Source organism: Phyllostomus discolor, chromosome 4, assembly GCF_004126475.2.
Source record: "Phyllostomus discolor isolate MPI-MPIP mPhyDis1 chromosome 4, mPhyDis1.pri.v3, whole genome shotgun sequence".
Taxonomy (NCBI): domain Eukaryota; kingdom Metazoa; phylum Chordata; class Mammalia; order Chiroptera; family Phyllostomidae; genus Phyllostomus; species Phyllostomus discolor.
In genome coordinates, this window is record NC_040906.2 from 67,744,341 (window position 1) to 67,770,729 (window position 26,389).

Genomic DNA, 26,389 nt, shown 5'->3' on the forward strand with positions numbered 1-26,389 from the left:
CAACTGTAAACTGGAGAGCTGGATCATGAAGTCTCCAATTCCTTCAAGCTCGAATTTCACAACAAAAATGAAGGGACATACTTTCTATAATTAGGCATCATAGGCAGGTATCAGAGATTGGCCCACTGACCCTGCATAGCTACTATGATGAAAAAGCTAGTTCCCAAATAATCAGGAATTGTGTCCAGGGTGTGAAAGAAACAAAAACTACATGGTTAAGGAAAGCACATGTGGGCAGCAACAAAACAAACTACTGGTAGCCTGTAAACAAAAAGAGACAGCATCAGATCCAGAACAAGCAACATTAGATTAACCTCATGTTGGGAAAGGTCCCCGAAATCATTGTACTAGTCTGGTAGTAAGGAGTGAAATAGACATTATTGAAGAATTTTAAATATACCTTCACATTTCTTTAGAAATCGTTCATTCTGTCAACAAATCCATGCTGAGAACATGTCTTATGAAACAGAAATACCTTTAATCTTCACCAAAAAATAGACGTACATGTCTTCCAATTTCCAGCTGCTGTGAACTTGGTGAAAAGAACCCAAATGCACAAGACAACATTTTGCCAACACAGATGCCAGGTTTGGGAAACCTCGTCTGACTGCCCACTCTGCTCGCCCACTGCAGGAAGTAGAAGGGCTCCTCCCTCAGCCCCGTCAAGCCCGTCCCAGAAAGGGTTAGACAGACTGCTCACTGCTCTGCTGCTTCTCCACTAACGGATTCAGGGTGGTATGTCGGACAGTGTTCCACAGGAACGGCATGGACCCAAGCGGCCCCTTCACTCCTGCTGAAGGAAAGGAAGCACGCACACCAGATTCACATGGGTTTCTGTATCACTTGAGCAATCATTGAAGTGTACACCAAATTCCACAGGAAATGGGAAGATATGTTTGGGGAAGGCTGGGAAGTCATGTCCACATGAAAGGAGAGCAGTCGCAGTGCACCCAGCTCACATCTGGACCACCCCCACACGCTGGGCTCACACAGGACTGTCATTGTTGAACGTGCTGCTTCTTTCCTCTGAAACTGGCCTCATTTTAGAAAACTGGTAAGGATGAAAGGAATGAGACTACTGATTCTAAGTTATTTCCAGAATCCACACACTGGGGATGTTCTCAAGGCCTTTATCAAAATGGACATAAGAGCCAGAGTATATATCTGCACACCTATTCTATTGTATTTTATATGCTGCTGCATATAACTTCCAACGAAGGCTGGGCAAAATAAGATCCGAAAACTTACAGGTTAAAAACAAAACAAACAACAACAAAAAAACCCTGTTGTACTATGGCAACTAAAATCTATCATTTCTTGAGTTTTATATTCACTGGTATTTTGCAATCCCCCACTAGCTTTACAACTGATTGCCTGTATCAGTACCAAATCCCCGGAGCAGGAATTTAAGAGACACAGCGCAGAAAGGCCAAGTGCAGCAGACTGAAGAGGAGCCCTTTTGTGTTCTGGGCCACTCCGCCAGGAATCAGACTTCTGCTCCAGTGGCCAGGCTACCAGAAAGTAAGTGAACCAGCAGAAAAAAAAAAGCATATGCTCTGGAAAAGCAGATACTCTACTTTAAGCTCATGTTTACTACTATAAACTGAAGAGGCATCTTCTTTTATAAACCATTTACAGATAACACTTGTGAAAAGTTCACCGGCCCTCATTAACACTGCGTCAAGTAGAAACGCTCAGGCCCAGGCCGGGATCCTGCAGCAGACTTCAGTCAGCCAACACAGCTGCCCCTCCCACTCCCCATGGGGTCCTAATACAGCTGGGCCTCTCAGGTCTAACTGTGATGGGGGTGAGGGGCAGTAAGGGCAGAAATGGAACTGTGTGACGTATTCACAGGGGACCGTGAAACCGGGACTGTCAAGTCATGGCTCTGCCACTACCCCACAGTGATCCTGGGTAACTCAGGGAACCTCCCTGGGCTTCGGTTTCACATCCATTAATATGAGAGCCTGAGATCATATCCTCAGTTTTCATGGCCTGTTCTAGGAAGCCATACGGGTTACAGAGGAACACTTTGGAGGCTCCAAGAATGGAGGCTTGGCAGGGAGAGGAAAAGTACAAATGAGAAAGGTACTTGGGACTTCTATACTCATTTATCCAGCTCTGCTTGATTACATGAGTTTCCTAGTGAGATTTCTCTTGGAAAAAGAAAGTTTCATTGAAGGTTTCCATTGCTAATAAAAGCCTGAAAAAAATTCTCCCACTCTGTATCTCGAAACTCTAAAGTTCTAATCTAGGCCTGGCAATATAACACGACACTCCCAAACTGACAGGCCTGGAAGCTCTACACAAACCCCGTTGAGAGAGATGCACTTGGCGGCGCAGGCCCTCAGCACCAAACACGGGGCCAAAGCGCTAACTCACAGCATCTGAGCCGGCAAAGCAGATAAACCCTGCCCAGTCCAGATAAAGTGGGCCCTGCCCCAGACAAAGCAAGATACATTTTCACTCCAGTCAGGACCAGAGCAAAGCACAACTTCTGCCAAAAAAACAGTTCAACTCTGTTCTCCAACATCTGTGAAGGATGTTTCTGAACTCTGTCCCAAACCGTTTAAATAAATCTGGGGCCCCGGATGCCAAAGGGATGGTCATTTAAAGCATCTCTAAAGGTGGGCAGTGGTTGGGGGATGATTTCCCTAAAGGCTGAAAGTGGAGAAAAGATGGTTTTACAAAAGCCTCATAATAAATAGAGAGTACTATCTTGCTAGCCAGATGTTAAAATGAACAACAGGCTGCCAGCCTTCAGCTACTTCCCTGTCCCCCTTCAAGGTCAGTGACTGTCTTTGGCTTCCCCCAGCAACAGGTCCCAGGACACCACAAAAAGTCTGCAGCCAGCCTGAGGCCTGACTCTTAGGAGGGGGCTATAAAATATGCTTCTGGGTTAGTTATATAAAAATTAAAAGGCCCCTTGCTTAAGTGTTTCCTCCTTGCCCTGTTGTCTGGCGCCTGCCTCAATACCTTCTTTTTTTCTTCTCACAATAGGCCCCTGTGATCCTCAGGGCTCCCTGCAGGAAGGCGCCGTTTTAGAGGCAAAGTCTATTATGACCGATTAGACTGCCCTTCTGGGGGGCAGGGGGGGCGAGGGGGGGGTGCTGCCCAGGAATAAAAGTTCTGTTTTCTTTTCAGAGTTGCATGAAGTAAACAGTTATTTCATAGTGAGTCCTAGGTGAAGAGCATCATTTACCTTCTACTGAGAGCACCAGCAGTCTGAGGGCTCCCAACACCACGACAGCTGGCCCCCAACCACCCTGGTGAGGTGTTCTGTGGTGGGTGGAGGGGGGGCTACTGTCTTCCTCCCTGGGGGGACAAGCTGTTTCACACTCTGAAACCAAACGGCTCCCATGACAGGAGCAGATCACTCCAACCTGTCGCTGGCTCTGCTGTCTCCTTGGGATTTGAAGGTGGAAATGTTCATCAAATGGAAGCATTCTGCGACGGAATGCCCTTAATTCACACCACTGAAATAAAAGCTAATGAGAGCTAAACAACTAAGTGTGTTCTACAATTTACAACTCAACCCTCCTTCCTCATAAATTAATAAAATATTTATATCAATCTTGGACTGGTTATCTGATTATGAGCCAGAGGTTTCATCCACATGTTAAACACCCTTTGAAAATACCAGTCACTTTTCCAGATGTTTCCAAATATCCAGATGTTTGGCACCAGGCACATGAAGCATCCAGATGACTGCTCTACTTTCTGTGCACATATTCTCCTGTGTGGAATAAGGAATCCTGATGTAGAAGCAAAAGGCTATGAAATCCCCAAAGGATGACTTGTTGACACACCACACCTTAAATGAGAAATGCATTTTTATAGCTCCCTTAAAAAAAAAAGATGACCTTCATTAAATTCTAGAGACTACAGCTCCACAATACAATTCTTCATAAATGACATCCTTCAAAAATATCCCTAATATATGACTTTAATTTCTTTGGCTTCAATGTAAGACTCATATCTTTTGGTCATTAGTAAGGACACATACAGATACTTTCAGGCTTCCATTCCTACAGGAAAATCAAAGTACCTTCTAGTTCTTCAGTGGAGTCATTTATTTTTATTTTTTAATCATTTTTAAATTAATGTTCGAAATCACTTGTCTCCATTTTCCCACCACTACTTTCCCCCGCCTCACCCACCCATACCTCCCACCCTCAATCCTATCCCCCTTTGGCTTTGTCCATGGGTCCTTTACACATGTTCATTTACAGGCCTTTCCCTTCTTTTCCCTGTTATTTCCCTCCCCCACTCCCCTCTAGTTACTGTCAGTTTGTTCTTAATTTCAATGGGAGACAGTTATTTAAATAGCTCCCATAGAACTAAATAACACAGGCCTTCAGGTATCTCTGAGACAACTTAAAGTCAGATCCCTCAAACTTAGAAGGCCTAATACAACCCTTTATTTCATTCATTTCTCCTCATGGCTTCATCCTTTGAACAAACTCAATATGATCAAGCAAAGCAAGAGACAGGACACAGTGACACATTTATGTGGCCATCACATGTTCACCATAAACCATAGCAATAGCACATGGCAGGAGCTGTTTACAACCTGTGGCATTTTCACCAACAGAACTTGGGTCCCGCTTGAGGGACAGATATCAACCCATGCTCACCTCATCTTGAATCACAAGATGATTCAAGAATGATCAACAAATCAAAATAAAATGAACAAAGACATGCTATGAATTCAGAGCCCTTGAAGGCAAGGACTCTTCATGAGATCACTCCACAAACAAAAAAATGCCTGAACTTTGTCCACAGTTTTCTCCTCTCAGTTCACATCTCCTCTCCTCCTTCCTGTGCTCTGCTCAAATTCTGAGTCTTAATCAGGAGGGCCTTGTTCTTAGCTACATGCAACCACTTCTGCCCAGCCCAAGATGACAGCGGACACTAATTGGGGCAGCAGTTCTTAAAGTGTAGTCTGTGAACACAGTGGGCCCCGGAGGCTCTTGTACAGAACCTGTGAGGTCAAAACTGTTCTGACAATAATACTAAGATGTTGCCAGCCTGTTTTACCAAGTTGACACTTGCACTGGTGGAGCGAAAGCAATGGTGGGCAAATGAAATTGCTGACGCTTTAGCACAAATCAAGGCAGGGGCACCAAATTACACCAGTGATCAATCACTGTATTCATCACAGCCATGCATTCTCAATTAAAAAAAAAAAAACAGTTTCACTCAAGAATATCTTTGACGATGTAATAAAAATTCAAGGGTATTCAATCTCTGAATACACATCTCTTTCATATTTTGTGATGAAATGGGAAGCATAAAACACTTCTGTAGCATATTAATATATGTTGTCAGGAGGACAAGCACTTCTGTGATTATTCTAGTGGCAAGATTAACTAGTCACTTTTTCACACCTATTTACAAGAATGACTAGCAAACTATAGTTATTTATACATACAAGGTTTGTCCAGAAAGTATCCAGCCATATCCTGTGACAGAGAGGCATTTATTAAGAAGATGCAAGGTACGAGAAACATTGTACATAGGACAACACCTCAGTCCCCTTCAAAGTAGGCACATTGGGACACACAGTTCTCCCAGTCACCATCAGCTATCCCATCATATTTTTCTAAATCTTATCAACAGTCTGAAATCTCTCCCCTTTCAAAGGTGATTTTAGTTTTGGGAAAAGCCAGAAGTCACAGGGCACCAAATCTGGGCTGTAGTGGAGCTGAGTCACCTGGGTGATTTGATGCTTCAGCAAACAACTCTGCACGAGATATGATACATGAGCAGGCGTGCTGTTGTGTGAAGCTGCCAATAACCAGTTCCCCACAGCTGTGGCCTTCTGAATCATCCCAATAGTTTCCACAGAGGAACGTTCAAGCTTAATGCAAAATGTGATGCAGATTCATTGTTCTACTCGCTCAATCATTTTGAATGTGAAGGCCACTCAGTACACATGCTCACTCAATAGCGTCTACCACCCCCACTGACTAGTACAGTGAAGTCGTCATTGTTCACACATGTGCACTCCAGTCCACTCTCCTTGGCTGCCAGGTCACACAGATGTCACACAAACTATTCTTATTATATTAACAATAGCTGGACTTTTTCCTGACAGACTTTTATTTTTATATGTATATACATTTGGCAGCCGTTTTCTTTAAAAAATGAAGTGAGCATTTTACTTTGAGGAAAACTATTAACAATAATTTGTTTCCAATGATAAAAATTGAGCTTTCAGGCAAAAATTGGAATTTTAGAAAACTTGTATCCACTATGAGCTTGACAGCTTGGCAATACTTAAAGATTCATCTGATGAGATTGGTGGTAATAAATGAATGTGATTTTTAAAAATATTGCATTATAAAATGTATCAATATTTAGAATATCTGGACAGTTTGGTGACTCAATATTTTCCAAGTGACCTCAGCATGTTATAAAATTGTGCATTTATTCAAGATGCAAGATAGGCAAACAATGTTAGTGTTCCAGAATACAGCCCTAGCCGGGTGGCTCAGTTCACAGAATACAAGAAGTTCAGTAATATGGTTTCAGATGCCACTTTGCAACTAACCTTTAAGAAAGTATTACCTGTCCTGCATTTGTATAGTGTAGTATTAAAAAAGAACATCCACTATTACCTGAAAATCCTGTTAAAATACTTCCTTTCATTTACATACTTGTGTGGAGCTGGGCTTTCTTCAATTACCTCAGCCAAAGCAATACAAGTGACTGAATGCAGAAGGAGCTATGTGCATGCAGCTATCTTCTGTTAAGCTAGACTTTAAAAGATGTATAAAAATATAACATGATGACACTGCTATGGACCGAATTGTATACTCACATTTTAAGCCCATTTGGAAATAGGGCTTTTAGCAAGTAATTAAGGCTAAATGAGGTCATAAGGGTTGGGTTCTTATCTCATGAGATTGGTGGCCTTCTAAGAAGAGAAAAAGGTCCCCTGAAACCTACATACTTTTATTAACCAATGTCACCCCAATAAATTCAACAAAAAAGAAAAAGAAGGGAATGAGGGATCGCTATACACACATGCCAAAGGAAGGCCATCTGAGCACACAGTGAGAAGGCAGCCGTCTGCAGGCCAGGAAGAGAGCCAAACACCAGCCTCCACACACCCGAGAAAATAAATTCCTGTTACTTAAACCATCCAGGGTATGGTGTTTTGTTATGCCAGCCCCAGATGACTAAGGCACTATTCTCGCTGATTTTTTTATTATTAGTTTCAGAAAACAGATAATTTTTATAGAAACAGTTAACCTTAATGTGCAATGAGTTTATTATGTTACTGTTAACAAAATAAGCTTATAAAATTTTGCTCTCATTTCTAATATGGTAAATACCAAACCATAACCTGCGTAAACAAAACCTTTGTTGGGGGGGGGGGAGTCCTCAGTAACTTTCAAGAGTGTAAAAAGGGGTCCTGAGGCTAAATTAAAGGTTTGAGAACTACTAATCACCTCTTTATTTTACAAAGATGATGAATTCTTAAAACCCAAAACCTGAGAAGCAAATAAATGGATTTCCACTAGTAAAATTTCTTGCAAGATCTTTGGGGAGTCCGGCACACCATATAAAGACCAACTACATCTGCCATCTCTCCACCAAGACAAAGTCACGCCATTCAGAGACAGACCAGATGTTCCTACACAGAAAGGAGCCCTCTAACAATTTATAGGGTAGGAAAAAAAAAGACCTCCCTTCTGTTCTTATGTGTACCAAGACCAGGGATAATCCCTGGCATTTGCCAGCTTGGAAAGCTGCAGTCCCTAACTGCTCTCTGGCTCTCTCCAGATGTGCCCACCTCAGTCACAGGGAAGCTCATTGTAAGATGAGATATCCATTTCTTAAAGCTAAGTGAATGTTAGACTCTAAGCAAAAATATGAAAGAAATACAGACACAGTTATCTCTCATGTGGTCCACAGTATATATGTTTCTCAAAATTCAGGAAGAATCAGACTCGGTGAATTCACCCAAGTAAACAGAAATATCCTGGAATGCCTGATTCCCTTAATATCAAACAACCAAGAAGAAACACACAAACAACACAAAGATGATTATCTTTTACCAATGGACTAAACACGTACTTGATACCTACCACATAGAATACACTGTCTCCTGGTTTTACACCTATTCCTGGAAAATACTTCAAAATAAAAAATTCAGTGTTGTTCTTAGTGGTGTACCAGTAAACCTGGGGTACCACATGTGTTGCTCGTACATCTACTGGTAGGAAACAGGCCCTCATTTTCCACGGCCAAAACCACACTGCTGAAACAAAGCAGAGCCATAGCTCATGTTACCATGATTGGCCATTTCCACCCTCCAGTGACGCCGAGCTGCGGGAGAAAGTTCTGTCAGAACTCAACAGTATGATGAAGGGTGACTGACAGTGACTGTTGGACCATAATTGGGAACTGCAGAGCCATATTCTCCTCCTGGTACTTCCATCAACTGTTGTGAGTGAAAACTAAGTATGACTGTATGCCCTTGGCAGACTGAGACAGAGAATGAGAGAGCTGGACTGGAGCCACAGGCACCGCCACAGCAAAGAGAGAAAGAACGGTGTTGAACTGCAGTGAGCCAACCGTGGTCTGGGGTATGGGTCTGATGGAGGAGCCGGGAAGTGAACAACCTAAATGACAACTTGGTAACTCAGTCTTTCAAACGCTGCTCAAGCCAGGGACACTTTCACAGGAAGGTCCTTACTGCTGGCAGGTCCCGACAGTGTGCCCAGCACTTTGGTTGTGGAAGCAGCACGCTCCTTTAGCGCACTGCCGATTTTTAAAATGAGGCTTGGGTTTAGAGATGATACAGCCATTTCTGGACAGTTCTAAAATGGAACTAGGAACTAAAGTCACTATGTAGCCTAAAATCACAGTGATCTATTGTCATTTTAAACTCATTACAACCCTACCAACTAGCCTTGGATATGTTACTTTTTGTCCTTATTTGTAAATTTTTGTAACTGTCATTCTATTACATAGGTATCTGGTTTTTATATGTTCAGTCAAAGAAGCTCTTAACTCTTTTCAGATGTAACTATTTGAATACATATGCCTAAAACATGGCATGCACACAGACATGTGTAAACAAAATTTTATACAGCAATATAAACTGCAGACTTGGAATAGATATAGAGACCATTTGACTAACTCACCACTTAAAGCAGAACTTGCACCACAAGACACCAGACCCTCCTGGCATCCTCTCACCCTCTTGACTTTCCTTTGTGTTCTGTGTTGGTCCCTTCTCAGCACCCTTCTAGCCCATGCTAGCCTGGCCTCCTTCTCTTCTTCTAGACTGGTGCCCTGTAACTTCTTAGTTAAAATCCCCTTTTCTATTTGGATTACACACATACACTCACATCACATCACATCACCTCTGTTTAAGCCCATTCTCTCATTCAGGTCTTCAGAACTAAGAATCTGATGTTAGGAATTTCACCATCACTAAAAAAATATGAATTTAATAAAAACAAAGCTTATTTCATTCAACTGAGAAAATTCCCATATTTGCTCATCATGGCTGTGCTACTTTACTTCTAATTAAATGTATACTAATTTAATAGATTCTCATTCTCTTCTCATGTCAGTCCCCATATTCAGTGGATTGTCCCGATTCTTGCTGACTTTTCTTTAAGTTTGTGAATTCACATCCATTGTCATGACTACAAACTTGGTCCAGGGCCCAGTCATTTCAGACCTGAAATAGCTATCCCCTAAACTCCAACAACTCTTTCCTCCAATGTATTTTATCCAGAGCATAAAGGCACTATAATTACATAAAGTGTCTATCTTAGACTTCTACAGAATCAAATGGAATAGGTACAAAGGTGCTTTATACACTGCAAAGTACTTTACTAGTTACTTCCCTTTGCCTTTTTCTTTCCCCCAGAGAAAGAAAAAGAGAGAGAGAAAGAGACATCAACTTGTTGTTCCACTTATTTATGCATTCACTGGTTGATTCTTTATGTGCCCTGACGGCATCAAACCCACAATGTTGGCTTTTTGGGACAATGCTCTAACCAACTGAGTTACCATGACAGGGCTTCCCTCCTACTTTTATCTATCTTCTGGTTGAGACTGTTCCATCACAGGCTTCAAATCTCCCCACTATTACTTTCTCAGCAGCTTCATCATGCTTGCCGCCTCCCATGCTTTATTGTGGACACGGGTCCCAGTCAGATGTTTTCCCTCGTCAGCCCCACATTTATTCTGACTTACCTGCTCCGAGACAGATTTCATGCCAATCTCTTCTTCTGTCTCCAGAATTCCCTCCACCAACCAAAACAAGTCTCTTCCTTATTTTATAATGTTGTTTAAGACCTATCCTTTCTCTTTGGGCCTTAAAAAAACCAGCACACTTTGTCCTGAATTTTACTAGTAACTTCAAACACTCCAATCATCTACCCAATCTATAACTGTTCCAACTGGTCTGCTTTTTGGCAGAAAACTGAAGGAGTGTATGAACACGTGCAGAAAGTGTTTGGTGTGTGATAACGTGTTATATAAGGTAGACGATGAACCTTGGAGGTACACGGATCTGTGTAAAAATCCCAGGGTCACCACTGACTAATGTGTGTCAGTAAGCCTCTTTGCTCTGAATTTCTCTCTCCTCACCCCCACTTCATAGGGCAGATCTCAGAACTGAAGGAATATACACTACCCTAATGACACTCAGCAAGCAATAACAGTGCCCTCCCTGTTTCTATGCATGCATAAGCCTTTTCTGTACACATGCCGTAACAACTTCACTGGCTAATGTTTACAACCTAAAGTAAAATAGATTCATGAACTCTGCTCACGTTTTCTTTCTGAAGATGATTGTTTTCTAGTTTAAAATAAACCAACCAACCAAACCCTTATGTATTGACTACAATGCCCAAGTAAATAAAAATGTGCTTATGTTTTGCAAATATTTAAAATTTAAATGAAATCTGAACCTGACTCAAACAGGAAATCAAGCTCAACAAGCATATTCGTTGGCAATAACACCTAAAACTTTAGTTTAAATTATAGTAAGGAATAAAAACATAAACATAAGCACAATTCTTAAAGTTTTGAGTTACTGTCTTCCAATTGTTAAGCCTAGTAGACATTTGGTCCTTAAGTAAATATCTATTAAAGTCAGTCCTGCCTTTCTCAAGAAGAAAGAAACTTTTGGGGCCAAATATCATACCTTTTATTTTCTGTCAAACTCTCCTGATCTTAGAACAGTATTTTTTTCCATGGTAAGAAATGTATTTTCCCAACCACTCCTTAGAAATTCTAAAGAATTTTGGTTTTGTTAATCAGTTCTGGAGAAAAGGTAGTGATGATCTGCACCTTTATTTTTGGAGACATGTTACACAAAGATAACTGAGCATCTTTAGAAAAGACGAGAGGACGCTAGTCATATGAAATGCTACTAGAAGGAAAAATCTAACCCCGCACAGTGGGGGACATTTAGCCATGTGAGGCACAATGTTACTCCCCAAACACTACACGCAGCAGAAATAAACACACACAAAATAGAAGCAACTCTGCCACTTCAAACCCTTTCATTTGCCTCCCTGTAGGGCTTGTTACTATGCAGAAGTACACCTTTATGCTGTTACTCAAAATACACACACACACATATAATATATATTCACACACATATGTATACATGACACATATATGATTTATCTTGTCTTCTTCCTAGTTAACATGTCTAACATAAGCATTTTCCTATTTTAACAGCTCTATTTGAACCTAGAAGCTTACTTAATCAGATGGTTAACAAAGCCCCAGGTCTGGACTTAATGAACACTAAAATAACCTATAGTCCTAATTATTTGACATTTTCAAACAATGATTTCTATTTTTACTTAAAAACGAACAAATAAAGAACACTAAAAGCCAAGATACTGACTTTTAAAAAAGATCCTTACTATTCAAGTCAGGAAGGAGAGAGGGGGAGAAAGAGGACAGGGAAGCAGTTCTTTAGTGTGAGAAAAAGAAACCTAGGTGACCCTAAGAGAGACCTTGAACACTGCTCTGCAGGAATCAACTCCAGAACAGCCACTGAATCCTGACTGGGAACTGAAAACTCCCCTTTCTAATGGTTTTGGGAGTTGGTGATGATATTGCCAAAGCTGTTAAGAGTTCTGACTCCAGTTCCGTGCAACTCACAGCATGCACTTCACACCACCGCCCTTGCGCACCTTACAACCATAACAGCATCTTATTTTCAGGGAAACACTTCCCAAGGGACAGTTCCATGTTTAGGGACTTGTGCCAGCCTGCTTCAGATTCCAAGGGGTCTTAAAGCAACACACAGCACTCACTGCTTTTTCTTGACGTCTTTCATTGCCATCTTCCCAAAATAAGAAATAAGGACACATATGCCAACTGTCTTACAGTTGGCAAAGGTTTTAGACGTAGCATTTTTACATGAGTAAAAATAATGAGGAAGCAACACCCTGGTTTTTTTAAGTGGCTGCAGTGAATAAATAGAAAAAACTAGACTCCCTGTTGCAAAAAATTGCACTCAGACTTGTGGAGAAAAGGGAGGATCTAATTAAAGTCAGGTTGAAAAGCAAAGCATCTCTACAAACATTTGCCAGTTACCACAAGAATCTCATCTGTCCTGGCTACCACTGTCCACTTGCACTTCCTCTTTCCTTTCTTTTCTTATTTTTAAGCTCCCCCTGGCCCACATCAAAGGAATGTCCTGAAGATGTTAGAAGTGAATGAATACAGCAGCTGAGGGAGCCAATGACTGTGAGTGAAAGAAAAGGCCCAAGGAATCAGAAATATGAATGGCAAAATTTCTGAAACAAATCTCAGACCCTGAACACACCCTGTTCTGTCCAAGTGACCTCATGGGAGCTCACTGCCAACTGACTTTGGGAGCAAAATATGATAGGCATTTCTTTACCTACCAAGAGAGCCTATTTAAACAGCCAATGCCTGGAGAAGACCAGGTAACACATTTCTATTGCTGTTCTCTGCTACCCTTAGACTATATAGCAATATGAAGACTCTGGAATAAGCAGTGAGGTTTTTTCCTGAACTGCCCCTAAATTCCTAGCACACCTTTTTTCTTCCCATAACCTGCTCCCTTTAAGACTGCAGATTCAGGTAAACTAAAGTCCATGAAGCTTTAGTGAGTTGCCACCTTCTTTGTATAAAATGACACCATGAAACTTCTGGTTAAGATGGCAGTGTAAGCAGACACGGCTCACCTCTTCGCACAACCACAACAAAATTACAACTAAAAAACAGAACCATCATCGCTCAGGATCAACAGATATTGAGTTGAGTGGAAGTCTGACAACTATGGAATTAAAGAAACCTCACCCATCCAGACTAGTAGGAGGGGAGAAGACGTGGAACAGGCTGGTCCCTCACCCACATGTGGTGGACAAAAATTCGGGATGGACATCCTGGGAGCATGGAGTCCAAGCCCCACACCCACCCCAACCAGCCCAGGGTCCCAGTGCCAGGAAGATAAATCCCCACAACTTCTGGCTGCAAAACCTGCAGGGATTGAGTTGGTGGAAGAAACTTCTGCAGCCCCAAGCAGTTCCTCTTAAAGAACCCACACATTGACTCACCTGCTCAGACTCACTCCCTCTGGGCTCTGGGGATGGGGTGGTGGCTTGAGGGGCACCAGTAGCATACAGGGGAAGCTGAGGTGTCTGGCATCAAGGCAAGCAGAGGCCAGTGTCCCTTTTCTGGGTCCTGTTCGCACAGACCCACAGACTGTAGAGGTATCTAAGAGTCCATCAACATGGCTAACACTGTTTGACCCACCTTGGAGATCCCCAGAGACTCCACTTCACCCAACTTACAGGCCCACACAAGCTGCTTTTCCATATGAATGGCTGGTCTGGGCTCATGCTTCACAACTTCCTTACTAGACAGTAAAGACACAGTTGCTTAAGTAACTAGTTCATTACCAGGGGCTCCAGAATCCTATGTAAATAGCTCCTTTCTCCTCTAAAAACCTCTCAAAATGGTTTGCCCAAAGTACACTGGCTCAAAGGAAGTAGGAACCATTTTTTTCTACCTCCGATGAAAAAGTTTATAAAGCTTTCGGTCCTGAGGAGAAATCAAGTATTGGGTTGAGTGAAGAAGGGAAAGAAAATAGAGGAAAAACGAGATATATTGGTGTTTCTCCAAAACTTATTGAGGTAAATTGTATTTTCCAAAAATAACCACAGCAGTCTCTCCTACCTTACACTCCACCATTAAGAAGTGAGGTCATTACCTTCCTCTTTACATCTGAATTGACCTTAGTGACTCCCCCGTAACCAACAGAATGCAGAAGTGACGGCAATGACTTCTAAGGCTAGCTCGGAAGGCATGTTGCAACCTCTGTCCCTCTAAAAGCCTGCTCTCCCGATGTTCTTCCCTGGTCACACCTTCTGGGAAGCCAGCTATCAGCTATGCGGAGCTCTACGTGGAGGCCCCATGGTTGACAGGCTCCACTGCGCTTTTGAGTCATCACAGCCCAGAGACTAGACAGAGGAGTGGGGAAGCCTTTGAATGAAATCCTGCCTCTCGTCAGTCAGATCTCCCCTGATGAGGCCCTCGGTGTGGTGGAACAGGACAATCATCTCTGCACTGCCCAGCATGACTTCCTGACCCACAGAATCTATGAGCCGAATAAAACTAAGTTTGGGGTCATTTATTATGCCCAACCAATAACAGCAACAGTTAATAAATAGTCCAGAAAATCATTCCTGTGACTTTGCTTCCTGACCCTATGAAGACAGATTGGCTACAGCAGGGTTTCAGTGAAGCAGTTTAATCGAATTCTGGTCTGATATGGTGAAATACACACAGGCTCTAGAACTACAGCTCCCATAGTCTGAGGTCTGATACACTGTTCATAGTTCAATGAGACTAAAAAAAAATAAAAACCCAACAAGTGCCCTTCTCTCCATGTTAAAAATTTTTACCACTGAAGGAATTATCAGACAGTCTTGTGCTGGATTTATAATCTTACACCCGTAAATGTTCAAGAGGTTGGTTTAGATAGGAATAAACTCAGAGGGATGCTGGAAGGACACCAAAATGTCTGCTCTCCTTCCTGCCCAATTTGGTCCACTGTAAATAAAACTTGACAGGCTTTCTTAAATCAACTTAATAATGTGTAGCACAAGTGCTTTCAGATGCCCAGGAGCTAAACCACATCAGCTTTCTTAGGAAGCTTTCTAGCAAGAGGGAAAATAATAAATACTGCCAAGAGTGTCCCACACAAGAGAGCTGGTGGCCTTGAGTGACTCATTCACAAGGCTCCATCTATCTGTACTGGAAGGTCAAACATGGGAAGGAGTTGTGCCTTTAATAACCCAACTCAGGCCTCAGACTGATTTGTTAAAGCCAGATGCTGTCGTGTTGGAAGCAGATGAGAACACAGTTACAATCGATCTGGAATCCTGATGAATTCCAGGTGCACCTCCCAGCAGCCCGGGGGAGCTGGTAGCTCAAAGCCCAGGGAGGGTTTTATTGCTGTCATAGGAGGCTATTCTGTTGCTGAGTCTAAGGGGCCTCGGTACTTTTTCCCTTAGATTTCAAATGGGAGTTGTTGTTTTTTTTTTTTTTTTTTTTGCCAGTTTTGGAGACTTGTAAAGGCAACTTCAGATATATCAAAGAACATAATGGAAAAAAGTAGGAAGACCAAGAAAAATTGAGATCAGGTCTAGGTAGAAAGTTCCTAAGGAAACTACATTAAATACAGTGTTTATGACCCTCTAGTGAGGCTAGCTGATGTCCTTAACCATAAGTATAGTTTTATGACCCAGCAAATTGCTAGCTATGGTCCATGTTATTTGGACCAGAGGAGAAGTAGTATGACCAGACCCCCAAATAGAGTTTATGGTGGCAAGGCTGCAAGGGCGCAGCATGAGAGTTGAGCCACATTTTAGGAGCACCTTCCCATTTTCCAGGCCTGTCTCTCGAGGCTCTTTGTCCACACTGTGCACTGCTCAACAACCTCCCAGCCAACCCTCTCCTCTGCATGGTAGAGTCAGTTTCTGCATCTTGTAAACCAGACCCTGAACTAATGCAAATGCCAAAAGAATGACCTTTATTTCCAAATTGCTTTTTCTTCTGTCAGGTAGACCAAATGTTCAAAAATATCTAATTGCCACGCAACTAAAAAATCTATCAATTTAGGGAAGATGGTGAGATGTCTGTCCTTCCACATGGCTAAGTTAGCCAATAAGAAAAAACATAACTCCTTGTTCTCACCCTTGCCCTCATCCCAGGACCATAAATGTTCATGAAGACATGTTTCAACACCAAAACCAAATGTACTAATTCCATTTGAAAAAACAATTTTTTAAATCCTCACACCCAAGGATATGTTTATTGATTTTTAGAGGGAGAGGAAGGGGGAGAGAGAGAGAGACATTGATGTGAAAAACATCAATCGGTTGCCTCCCATATGCACCCCAACTGGGGGACTGAACCCATAACCTAGGTATGTGCCCTGACTAGGAATCAAACCCACAACATTTTGGTGTATGGGACTATGCTCCAACTAACCGAGCCACTGGCCAGTGCTAGAATAAGGAAAATTTTAAGACAACAGAATTCGAGGAGAATAATGGTTGACTTACAAGTTTAGTTTTCATCTGCTCACTACTATACTCACATTTGTCAGTTATATCACAAAGCATGGTTGGTACAAGTTTGCCATCTGAATTTATGTAATTAGAACTCATTTATCATCATATACATTGAGGTGCTTACTCAGTCTTAGGCCCCAACCCCTACACCCACTGAAAGTAAGTCCTTGGTTTAATATTCTTATCACCATCAGATATCATTAAATTGGAAGCACTCTCCATTTTCTTAAAACATGTACTTCAGATATAAGATGTGCAGCAAGATTCTTTGCAAAAAGGAAAAAGTATAAGAAAACCAAAGTTACTGGGATTCTGAGTATTGATTGAAATATGAGAACTATGTAATCATAGACAAAAATCTATCAAGAGGTAAAAGATACTTTGCTTCAATTTACATCTGAATTAAGGAGTGGTGGTCAAATAGGACAGAGCAGGTTTATTTGCTGAATAAATGGGCAGGGGGCGGATCCTGCTATGTATATTATGTATATAAGATGTGTGGTCTTTTTCTTTCAGCAGCTGGGGCCACATCACAGCAGTGTGCTTTGTTGTGCTATACCAATGATAAAAGCCCAAAGGGTCTGGCTACTTGAACGCATACTACTTTCTGCAAAAAAATAAATGCTGGTACCTAATATGGAACCCCACCACCACCATACCCCACTACCCACTGCAAAAACAGGGATTACCCTTCCATCCTTCTTAAGGAGATGGTTGGAATCTTAATTTACTAAATGGAATAAAAGGCTTTAAAAACAATCTTCTTGCGGGCAAAGACTGCTTTTTGGCCCTATTCCCTGGTATCTTGGTACCTGGAATGGTACTCTCTCCGCCAGCAGCAGCTCAATAGGTATTACTCACTGACCAAAACCCTATTTGCACAGGCATCTGAGATCATAGGACAACTTTTCCTAATTGGGAACAGCTGGTTCCCAAACCACCCTAAACCCAAAAGATTCCAATGACATTCTGGCTAAAAGATTAAAGGATATACCCTTCACTGTGATGTTCAAGAAAAATAAGATCTACTCACATAAAGATGAGAGAAAACGAAAAAAGGCAGGGATTTGAAAGACATTGGGCTGTGAGTGGCATTTTTTTTTTTTTTTTGAAAAACAAGATCAATACAAAAACACTTTTTCACCCTAGGACTGAACAGGTAAACAGGTCAATGCCCTTGGGACCCGTCCACAAGAATCAAGTTCCTCAGGGACATGCTCCTGCCCTGCCCTCATGCACACGGCCATGAGAACAGTCCCTCTGCAGGTCTGTCCACACAGGCCCCACAGCCCAAGGTCAGTGCAGGCCAGTAGCACACACAGAACCTGCTCTGTCCTTGTCCCTTCTCCCACGTGGCAGAGCTTCTCCCAGATGCAAATACCTGCCTGAGGAGAATCAGAACTTAAACGGCCACCATTACTCATAAGTAATTACAGAAATGAGGAAGATTTTAGTTAAAGCTCTAAAAATTCAAAGTCAAAATTAATTAGTTCTCATCACAACTAGCCAGCTAGGTTTTTTAACTAAGTACACACTGCACTCACCCAAAATGCCTAAGCCACACACGGTGCTAACACCAGACAGACAAAACTCATTTCTTCAAGTATTTGTGTGCTTATTATGCATGAGAAAAACACTTTAGTTTACCTAAGAAAAAACACAATTAACATTCATCTCATGAATTACTGACTTTAATCACCATTGATTCTTTGCAATTATAACTTCAGGACATAATATGACCCGCAGCATAATCAGATGCTTGTTATAAAGTTCATATTATAACGAGAGTCACTGATAACTGCGTAGTAAGTGCTTCTAGTATGGAAAAGATATACTACGTGATATGTTCATGGGAGGCAGGGTTGGGGGAGTGGCTCCAATGTCCTGTCTAACTCTCACCTTCCCTCAGGAGATTCACACAGAACTGGGCCCCGACATCACCTGAAACAAAGTTAAGAATAAGGAGCACCAAATCCTGATCCTGGCTCTGCCCCTTATCTAGCTATATGACTGTGGCAAACAATATATCTGGAATTTTAGTCTCTTCTTCTGTAAGAGGAGACATTAATATTTGTATTACCACATTCTTATAGAATCCAATGATTGGATTCTATATATTGGATCGACAACATGTTGTCGATGTTCTTATAGAATCCAATGATTTCCTGTGCGTCTCTGGCACAGCCCCTGGCCTATATAGTAGGTTCTCAATACATACTAGCTGTGTTCTACTCCAGAGGCCCCCAGGAAAGATGAGAGAGAGTCTGGAAGTCCCTCTTATCTGGATTTTAATCTCAGGTGGGTCTTAATCCAGAAGCATCTGGAATCAAATGGGATTGCCAGAATCAGGCACAACATGGCCGAGGGTCTGATGGTAACCTCTCCAAGATCCCTCAATTACTTCTGTCATGTCTCACTCAAAGTAGCCTCAGATGCCGGGCGCACACTAGGGGAGCTAACAGGCACTGCTCTTGGCCACGCAACACTGCACACCATCACTGAGGGAAACTGGCTATGACTGAGGTTTTGATGTCTTCACACTTTGGGCCAGAACCCTTGGTGTCATACTATTCATATGTAACTGTTTCTTCTTTTGTAGTCACTTAATTTCCATTTTCAACCATGCGTGTCCACTGGTTTATTGTTTTCCTAGGACAGGATCACCTGGTTAAGGTTACACAGAGCTAAAGTCAGTGTGTGTGTGTGTGTATTTGATAAGTTTTTCATAGTATCCAGCAAAGTAATGACCATATATATGATCTGAGGGAAATAACTATGAGGAAAGAGTTCATGGAACTTACATGGTAGATGCTCGAGTATCACCCATAATGAAAACTACATACATTTAACAAAACCTGTTTTCAAATTGGCTATCCCATGTCCTCTAAGAAAAATGAGTACTGCAAACAGTTTTTAACTTTTCTTGGAAATGACACACCAAAGAAAGTTTAATGCATCCATTTAAGCAATACATTTAGACTAAGTTCAGTACTCCCTCAGTGAAGTCTTAGAAAGTTAACTATTATACCACTTAGACCCGAGAATAAAGATTAAATCATTCTCTTCAAAGATGTCCAAATACAAGATGTTTGTGTGAAGATTCTTTTTAAAACTCAAGAGTCTCCTACCTCCTTAAAGTTGTCAAATGCCGATAAGATGATTTCATGCCCGCCTCTGACAAGACAGACAGCCGCCAACAATTCTAACACAAGAGCCTTTGTTCTGTCAAAACAAGAAAAGGAAAACCACATATCAATTAAAGTGACAAGATGAATTAGCTGTTCCTTGATTCTAAGATCAATATGATATTTGTCCATGTATATTTTTTAAACTTTCACTAAGATATAGATATACTAAATTATATATCTAAACCTTTACCTACTTCTATAACATGTGATTCATCTAGGGTAGCGAATGTGGAAGGCATGCTTCCTGCTCACTATGTTACAAATTTTTCACTGATAAAAATTAATTCTGAGAAGATTAGTCTTTTAGTCCCATCAGTAGATGACTTAGTACAATATGGCTGAAAAAGTTTATTAGTGAGCTAAAGACAAAAGGAAACTTGGAAATACTTAAGAAAACAAACCACTGTTTAAAAATTGTCTCTGGTTTTAGAGTCAGAGATACAACATTTGCCAAGAAAGTTCAAAACCAATCGAAATTAATGCCCCACATTTCAAATCTGCTAATTGGCACATGGCGCCATAAAAATCCCCTGTGACAGTGCAAGTTCCCACCCATTCTTCTTCTTCCGCAGGAGGTCTGAAAGGGGCTGGGTTTCAGCTCTATGAACACAAGGTTATTTTCTGTGACTCAAGAAAAGAAAAGAAAACTCCATCTGAAACATTTTTAGAAGGAGAACCTAGAGATACGTTCCAAGTTTTTCTAACACAATGTCAAGGACAGCATTGTTTCTTCATCATAAGATGATTTCAGCATTTCACCATTTTCTGGACTGAAAGCTATTACTGACCTCTAAACAAAGACCCATCTGATTACTACAATGTCAATTATATAAAGGAAAATGAATCATGACCTACCAGTAAGGGAGGGCAAGGACACAGAGAAGCTCAACTACTTAAGATCATTGTAAACTTAAGGTTATTGTAAGGAAGCAATCACAAAGATGCAAAAGTTTTAATCTGGGGAAGTTTGAAATAATAATATCAACATCTAAACAGGACTTCACAGTTTGCACTGCATTCTAAACCCAAAAGGATCTAATTTATAACCAGGTTTCTTTACTTGAATTAACAGTTTTCAGATACATATTCTATACAGAAGTACTGATAAAAGAGAAAAACACATTGCAAGTGCAGAATGTCTCACCGAAATGTAAAACAACACATTAGAATAACTAAAATGAACTAATGAAGACAGGCTTCTACAAGTGATCTGTGATGTGAACAATGCATGGCCTTTATAAGAAAGTGAATATAAAGGGAAGTCTGCATATAGAAGTATTTTTTTGTTCGTTTCTTTTTTTGTTTGGTAACAAAAGCTACCTATCTAAATATTGCAGTGAAGTGTGGGCAAGGGGTTGTGGTTTTAGTTAGCTTTTGGCAATACCTGGTGTAGCTAAGCTGTTATCAGTACTGGCGTCCTGGAAACCTGATGCTCTCCACCAAATTTTGTTACATTTGCAAGGATGCTAAGTAGGCCTCAAAAGGAATGAAAGCTTAAGGAGAAGAATGAGTGGCTGGAGTTGTCAGTTGCTCAATTCTGCCACATGTAATACTGTAACTTGGCTGTTCTATGTGACCAAGGAGTCTACTGGCAATCTCATTTCAAAGAGTCGGACTTAAAAGTTTCCGAACTCTAACTTAAGTGTTACCTAGCCCTCTGCTTTCCCTGGTTAGATGTAGACTTGTGCATTACAACTCAGGCTTACCTTGGATTCTTGTTGTTCAAGCTCAGTGCAATCTCATTGACAGCATGTGGGTGAGACATGACCATGTTGAAACCATACTGTAATTAATGTGCAAAAAACAAAGCATTAGGAATCCACTTAGGGGAGTGTCAATGTTGATTAAAAGACGTTTCCACCTAATATAATTTCTACCATCATAAATGCATTTATGTCTTAGTATATCACTCTTTAAACATATTTCCCAGAAAATTTTCAGAAATGATGATGCTACTATTAAGGGAACCTATTTCCATTCTTTATAAATGAACTCCATGTTTCTCTTCATTAAAATGGTGAAAAAGCTCCTGCCCAGTGATTTTCAATCCTGGCTGCTCATTAAAATCACCTGGAAGAGCAAATGAAACAAAACATTGATGCTCAAAGACAAGACCCTGGCATCGGAATCTTTTTAAGCTTTCAGAGGGACCCCGCTGTGAATAACCATGGCACTGGTCCCTCCTCTGTGCAATGGCCCACAGTACCAAAGCCCAGGAAAGCCTGTGCTGCTCCCAGGCATATGACCTCATCCTTCTATACAATGAAGTAAGTACAACGACAGGCTCAAGAATCATTCTTGATTCTGCCGAGTTGAGGATTATTCCTTGTCCTCTAAACGTACCTCTTACCTCATGACCTTATGTCCAATGACACTGAGAAAATGTAAACAGAAAAAAAGCTTCCAACAGCTTCCACCATCACCTGAATCCCTCCCATATAGATGTACAGGTTGCCTCCTCACCTCTTCCTAAAGAGAAACTCACCTACACTCCAATCTAAGGTCAAGCCCTTCACTTGATTCCTCGACCCCATTCCCTCTTACCTACTCAAGAGTATATACTCCAGCAATTCTCCCCTCCCCATCATTATTTTCCCCTCTCTGATTCATCGCCATGAACGAAGACATGATGCAAATCATCTTACCCTAAATTACAATAACCACCACCAAAAATCTCGACCCTACGACCAGTGTCCAGCTACTGCCTCATGTCTCTGCCACCTTTTACAGCAAAACTCTTAACACTCAGACTTCCATTCCTCTCCTCCTATTCTCTCCTGAAGCCATTCCAGTCAGACACGTCATCACTGCCACTCTAGGGAAACTGCTTGTGCCAAGATCACCAATGCCCCACCCTTCGCTGGAGCCCATGGTCAGCCCTCACTCATCTTACACGACTTACAGCTGCAGCACTGAACATAGTGAACATGCTCTTCTGGAAACCTTTCCTGTCCTTGGCATCTACCCCCTGCCTACTTCTAAGTCTCCCTAGCTAGTTTTTCCACATCACTCTGACATTTAAACAGAATGCCCCATGGTTATCTGGGGCTTCTTGGCTTCTCTGTGTACCCCTGTTGATCTCACTCCCTTACCTGGCTTCACATCCCATCTATTAACTCCCAACTTGTATCTCCAGCCAGACCTCTGCCTTGAACTCCAGATGGCATATCTGAACACCCATTTAAGGTCCCTATTTGGATGTCCTTGCACATCTCAAAGTTAACATCCTCCAAAAAGAACTCCTAATCATGTGTCCCAAACCTGCTCATGGGGCAGCCCTCCCTATCTTCGTGGACAACAACTGCATCGAACAGGTGCCAGGACAGACGCCCTGGAGCCACACTCAGCACACAGCCAATGCTGCTTGCTGCCTTTGCCATCCAGATCACACCAGGATCTTGCCACCTCTCGTCATCTCTACTCCTGTAATCCTGGTCCACACCACCATCGACACACACCTCAGTGAAAACAACAGTCTCCTAAATGGTCTACACCCTGTTGTCTTTGCCCCCCAGGGCCACTCCCAAACACAAAACCAGAGCAATCATGACAAATTCAAGTGTCAGATCAACTCACACTTTTCCTCAGATCCCTTCAATGGCTTTTCACTCATACTGACACCAATGTCCTTTTGCTGGCTTGTAAAGCCCTCCACAATCAAGAAGCCCTGTTAGCTTCAGACTTCACCTTCCACTTTCCCTCTTCCTCATTCTGACTCAGCTAACCTGCCCTCTTTTCTGTGCCTTGGGGACATCGGACTCATTCCTGTCTCATGGCCTTTGCTATCACTATGCTCTCTGCCTGGAGTCTTCCTTCAATAATATCCCTTACCCAGTTCCTTCATTAAAGTTATCACTAAATGTTATCTTCTTGGTGACACTTTCCTAGACGGCCTATTTAAAACAGAAAACATGTTTTCATCCTTTCCTATTTCTATTCCCTGATTATTTTTCTACACCACTTACTAACAGTTCTTGGAAGCGATTTTCATGGGTTCAAATCTGCTCCACCACTTATTAGCCATATAATCCTGGGCAAATTACTTCTCTGACTGGTCTCTCCGTTTTCTCATCAATAAAATGGGGACAGTAATAGCACCAATCCACAGGACTGTTATGGGACTTACATTAATTAACAGGTTTAACATGCTAAACCTGTAGGAAATACTTCTATGTTAGCTTCCATTTCATTATCATTACCTAAAACACTACATAGTTCACCAATTTATTTACCATCTGTCTCCCTCGCTAGAAAAATATGTTCCCTAGGGTATTTATTTATTTAACACTTTATTCCCCATGCCTAGAACAGGGTCTGACAATGTACAAAAAATGTTAAATGACTGAAAAAGAATAAATGCACATTTCCCTTCTTAAGTTCAATTCAGCACTGTTATGTTGTGTTTGAACTCAATTACGGACCCTCTACATAGGTACTTATTTTCCATTTCTTCTTGGATCCACCTGTAGCTTCCTTATAAACGGAAATAAAATCCTACCCTTATATATGAATTATGTTTTTCTAATTCTCACCCTGGTCTGCTCTCTAATCATACCTTTGACCACATCAGTTCATCCTAGATATTCCAGGCTGCAACTTCCACTTTGCTGTTAGGATTAATCCAACCCACACACTGCTGCTCTCTCCTAGTGCTTCTCAGAGTGGAGATAACCGACATCACAATCACCTGAAGAAAGGACCCACATTTTTAAATGGAATCCTCCAGGTGCTTCTCATAAATATTAGGGCCAACCAGGTCTGGCAGCAAATAATTTTAACTTTTTGCCTATTCACCACAGCACCCTTTGAGAACCACTGATGACCCACCGTGTGAGTCTATTCATTCTGAATAGACTGAATAGTTCTGAAGTTGTCCCAGCACTGCCCACAACACATGGCTTACCCTGTCTTAAATAGTCACATTTACCAAGTAATCTAGACAGGTGTATCACTGCAAGAGGCAAACATCTTCCCTTTAAATATATTATAAAAGCTAATTAAAATATGCAGGCAATGAATTAAATCTTGAGCATCAGAACAAACCAGACCTTTCTTTTCCAACAGAATCTCTTCAAATCCTCATATTTAATTCAAAGATAAATAATACAAGAAAGTCAAAAAGAACAAATTCAAATCTGACAAATACAAAAAAAAAAACAAAAAGAATCTGACAAATTCAGATTCTTCTGAAGGATCAGAAACACAAGCCTACCTGATAGTTCATGATGGCACGTAAACACATGATACACACGTGGACGTCATCTTTCTTACTGACTAATCTTGAATTCTTCAAGGTTCGTCTGCTCGGCAAAGTATTATACCTATAAATAAAAAGGGAAACTTCTATAAAACTATAGATTACACTCTTAGCATAAGCACAAGCACTGAAAAAATGGACATCATTCTCTACCTTCACCTGCACCTATTTGAGGACTGCAGGTCAAAACCACCAACAATAAACCCATTATCAAAAAGCTATCCCTGTAGATGTGAGATGCACATTAATTGTGTATACTGGTTATCACTTGTCGGGCCAGACAGCCATAAACAATGAAACTCGACTCCACTCAAACATGTAACAAATCAGACTACGTGGGATTCAACAACCCCCAGCTTCTGATCAGTAGGTCAAGCAAGATTTGCAGTGATTCAAGACAGCATGCATGCAGACTGCACTTGCAAACAAGTAAAGGGGTAAAACTTAGTTTATATATTGGTCTCTAATCACTGCACTATTTTAACTGCACCTTCCCATGAGTGCTATTAGGAGTCCAGGATTCAGAGTTTAAGTGTAGGCAAGGTCATGCATTAGCAACTTTGATATCAGCCGGTGATACGGAACCCTAATGATATGCATAGCCTGAATAGTATACAAATGCCTCCACAGTCTGAGCCCTCACCTAAAGCGTGGAATGGTAGCTGAGACTTGGATGAGAATATGCTGATATTTCACAGGGTTGAGATGTCTCAATGGTAGGATCCACTCTACAGACCCTACACTGCTAAGCCTTAGTAGCTGTGTCTGCAGATTTATCAGAGCCTGAAAGTAGTAAAGAAGTGACAATGTAACGTGGTTCGAGCAGAAAATATGACAACACCGAAGGCAGTTTTCTCTGCAACTCCAGGCCTGAAATAAAGCAAATTTCAAAAGTTGTCAACTGCTTCCCTACAGAGTCAATGACAGAAATGTTCCACAAAAGAAGCTACAGCCGTTCCTTTTCAAATTGAGCTAATTTAAAATTTTAAGGAAGTGAGGATTAACACAGTTTTCAAAAGTCCCACAGGTGCAGGCTAGAAGTTGAAAACTGAATTGACAGTTTTGTTTAAAACTGTTCCACTTAGCAGCTTGTTTAAATTTATTTTCTATTCAAAAACTGTCAAATGAAAGAAGATTCTATCGCATGAGCCAAATAAATTTTTGACAAACAGTTCAATACATCCCTTTCCTCAATGTACCTGAATGTGCAAAACTTAGCTTGCTCACCATGCTGGTTATAAGAAAAATGCTTTATTCCAGGACTTCCTATATCATTCACACTGGGAAATAACATTTCAGCAGTGGAAGTTGGCCTCATTCATTTTGGAATGCAAAAA

At 41.3% G+C, this 26,389-nt stretch overlaps 1 protein-coding gene across 5 annotated transcripts in view; it reads right to left on the minus strand.

Moving 5' to 3' along the window:
* Nucleotides 1-26,389, minus strand: part of FMNL2 (formin like 2) — a 303,140-nt gene that overhangs the window by 42,670 nt on the left and 234,081 nt on the right. For all 5 annotated transcript variants that reach the window (XM_036023474.1, XM_028510859.2, XM_028510862.2 and 2 more), the window contains 3 exons: nucleotides 25,008-25,116; nucleotides 21,502-21,578; nucleotides 19,736-19,829 (listed from right to left, as the gene is read on the minus strand). In XM_036023474.1, the coding sequence (XP_035879367.1) occupies nucleotides 19,736-19,829; nucleotides 21,502-21,578; nucleotides 25,008-25,116 (280 nt within the window). The remainder of the gene's footprint in view (nucleotides 1-19,735; nucleotides 19,830-21,501; nucleotides 21,579-25,007; nucleotides 25,117-26,389) is intronic.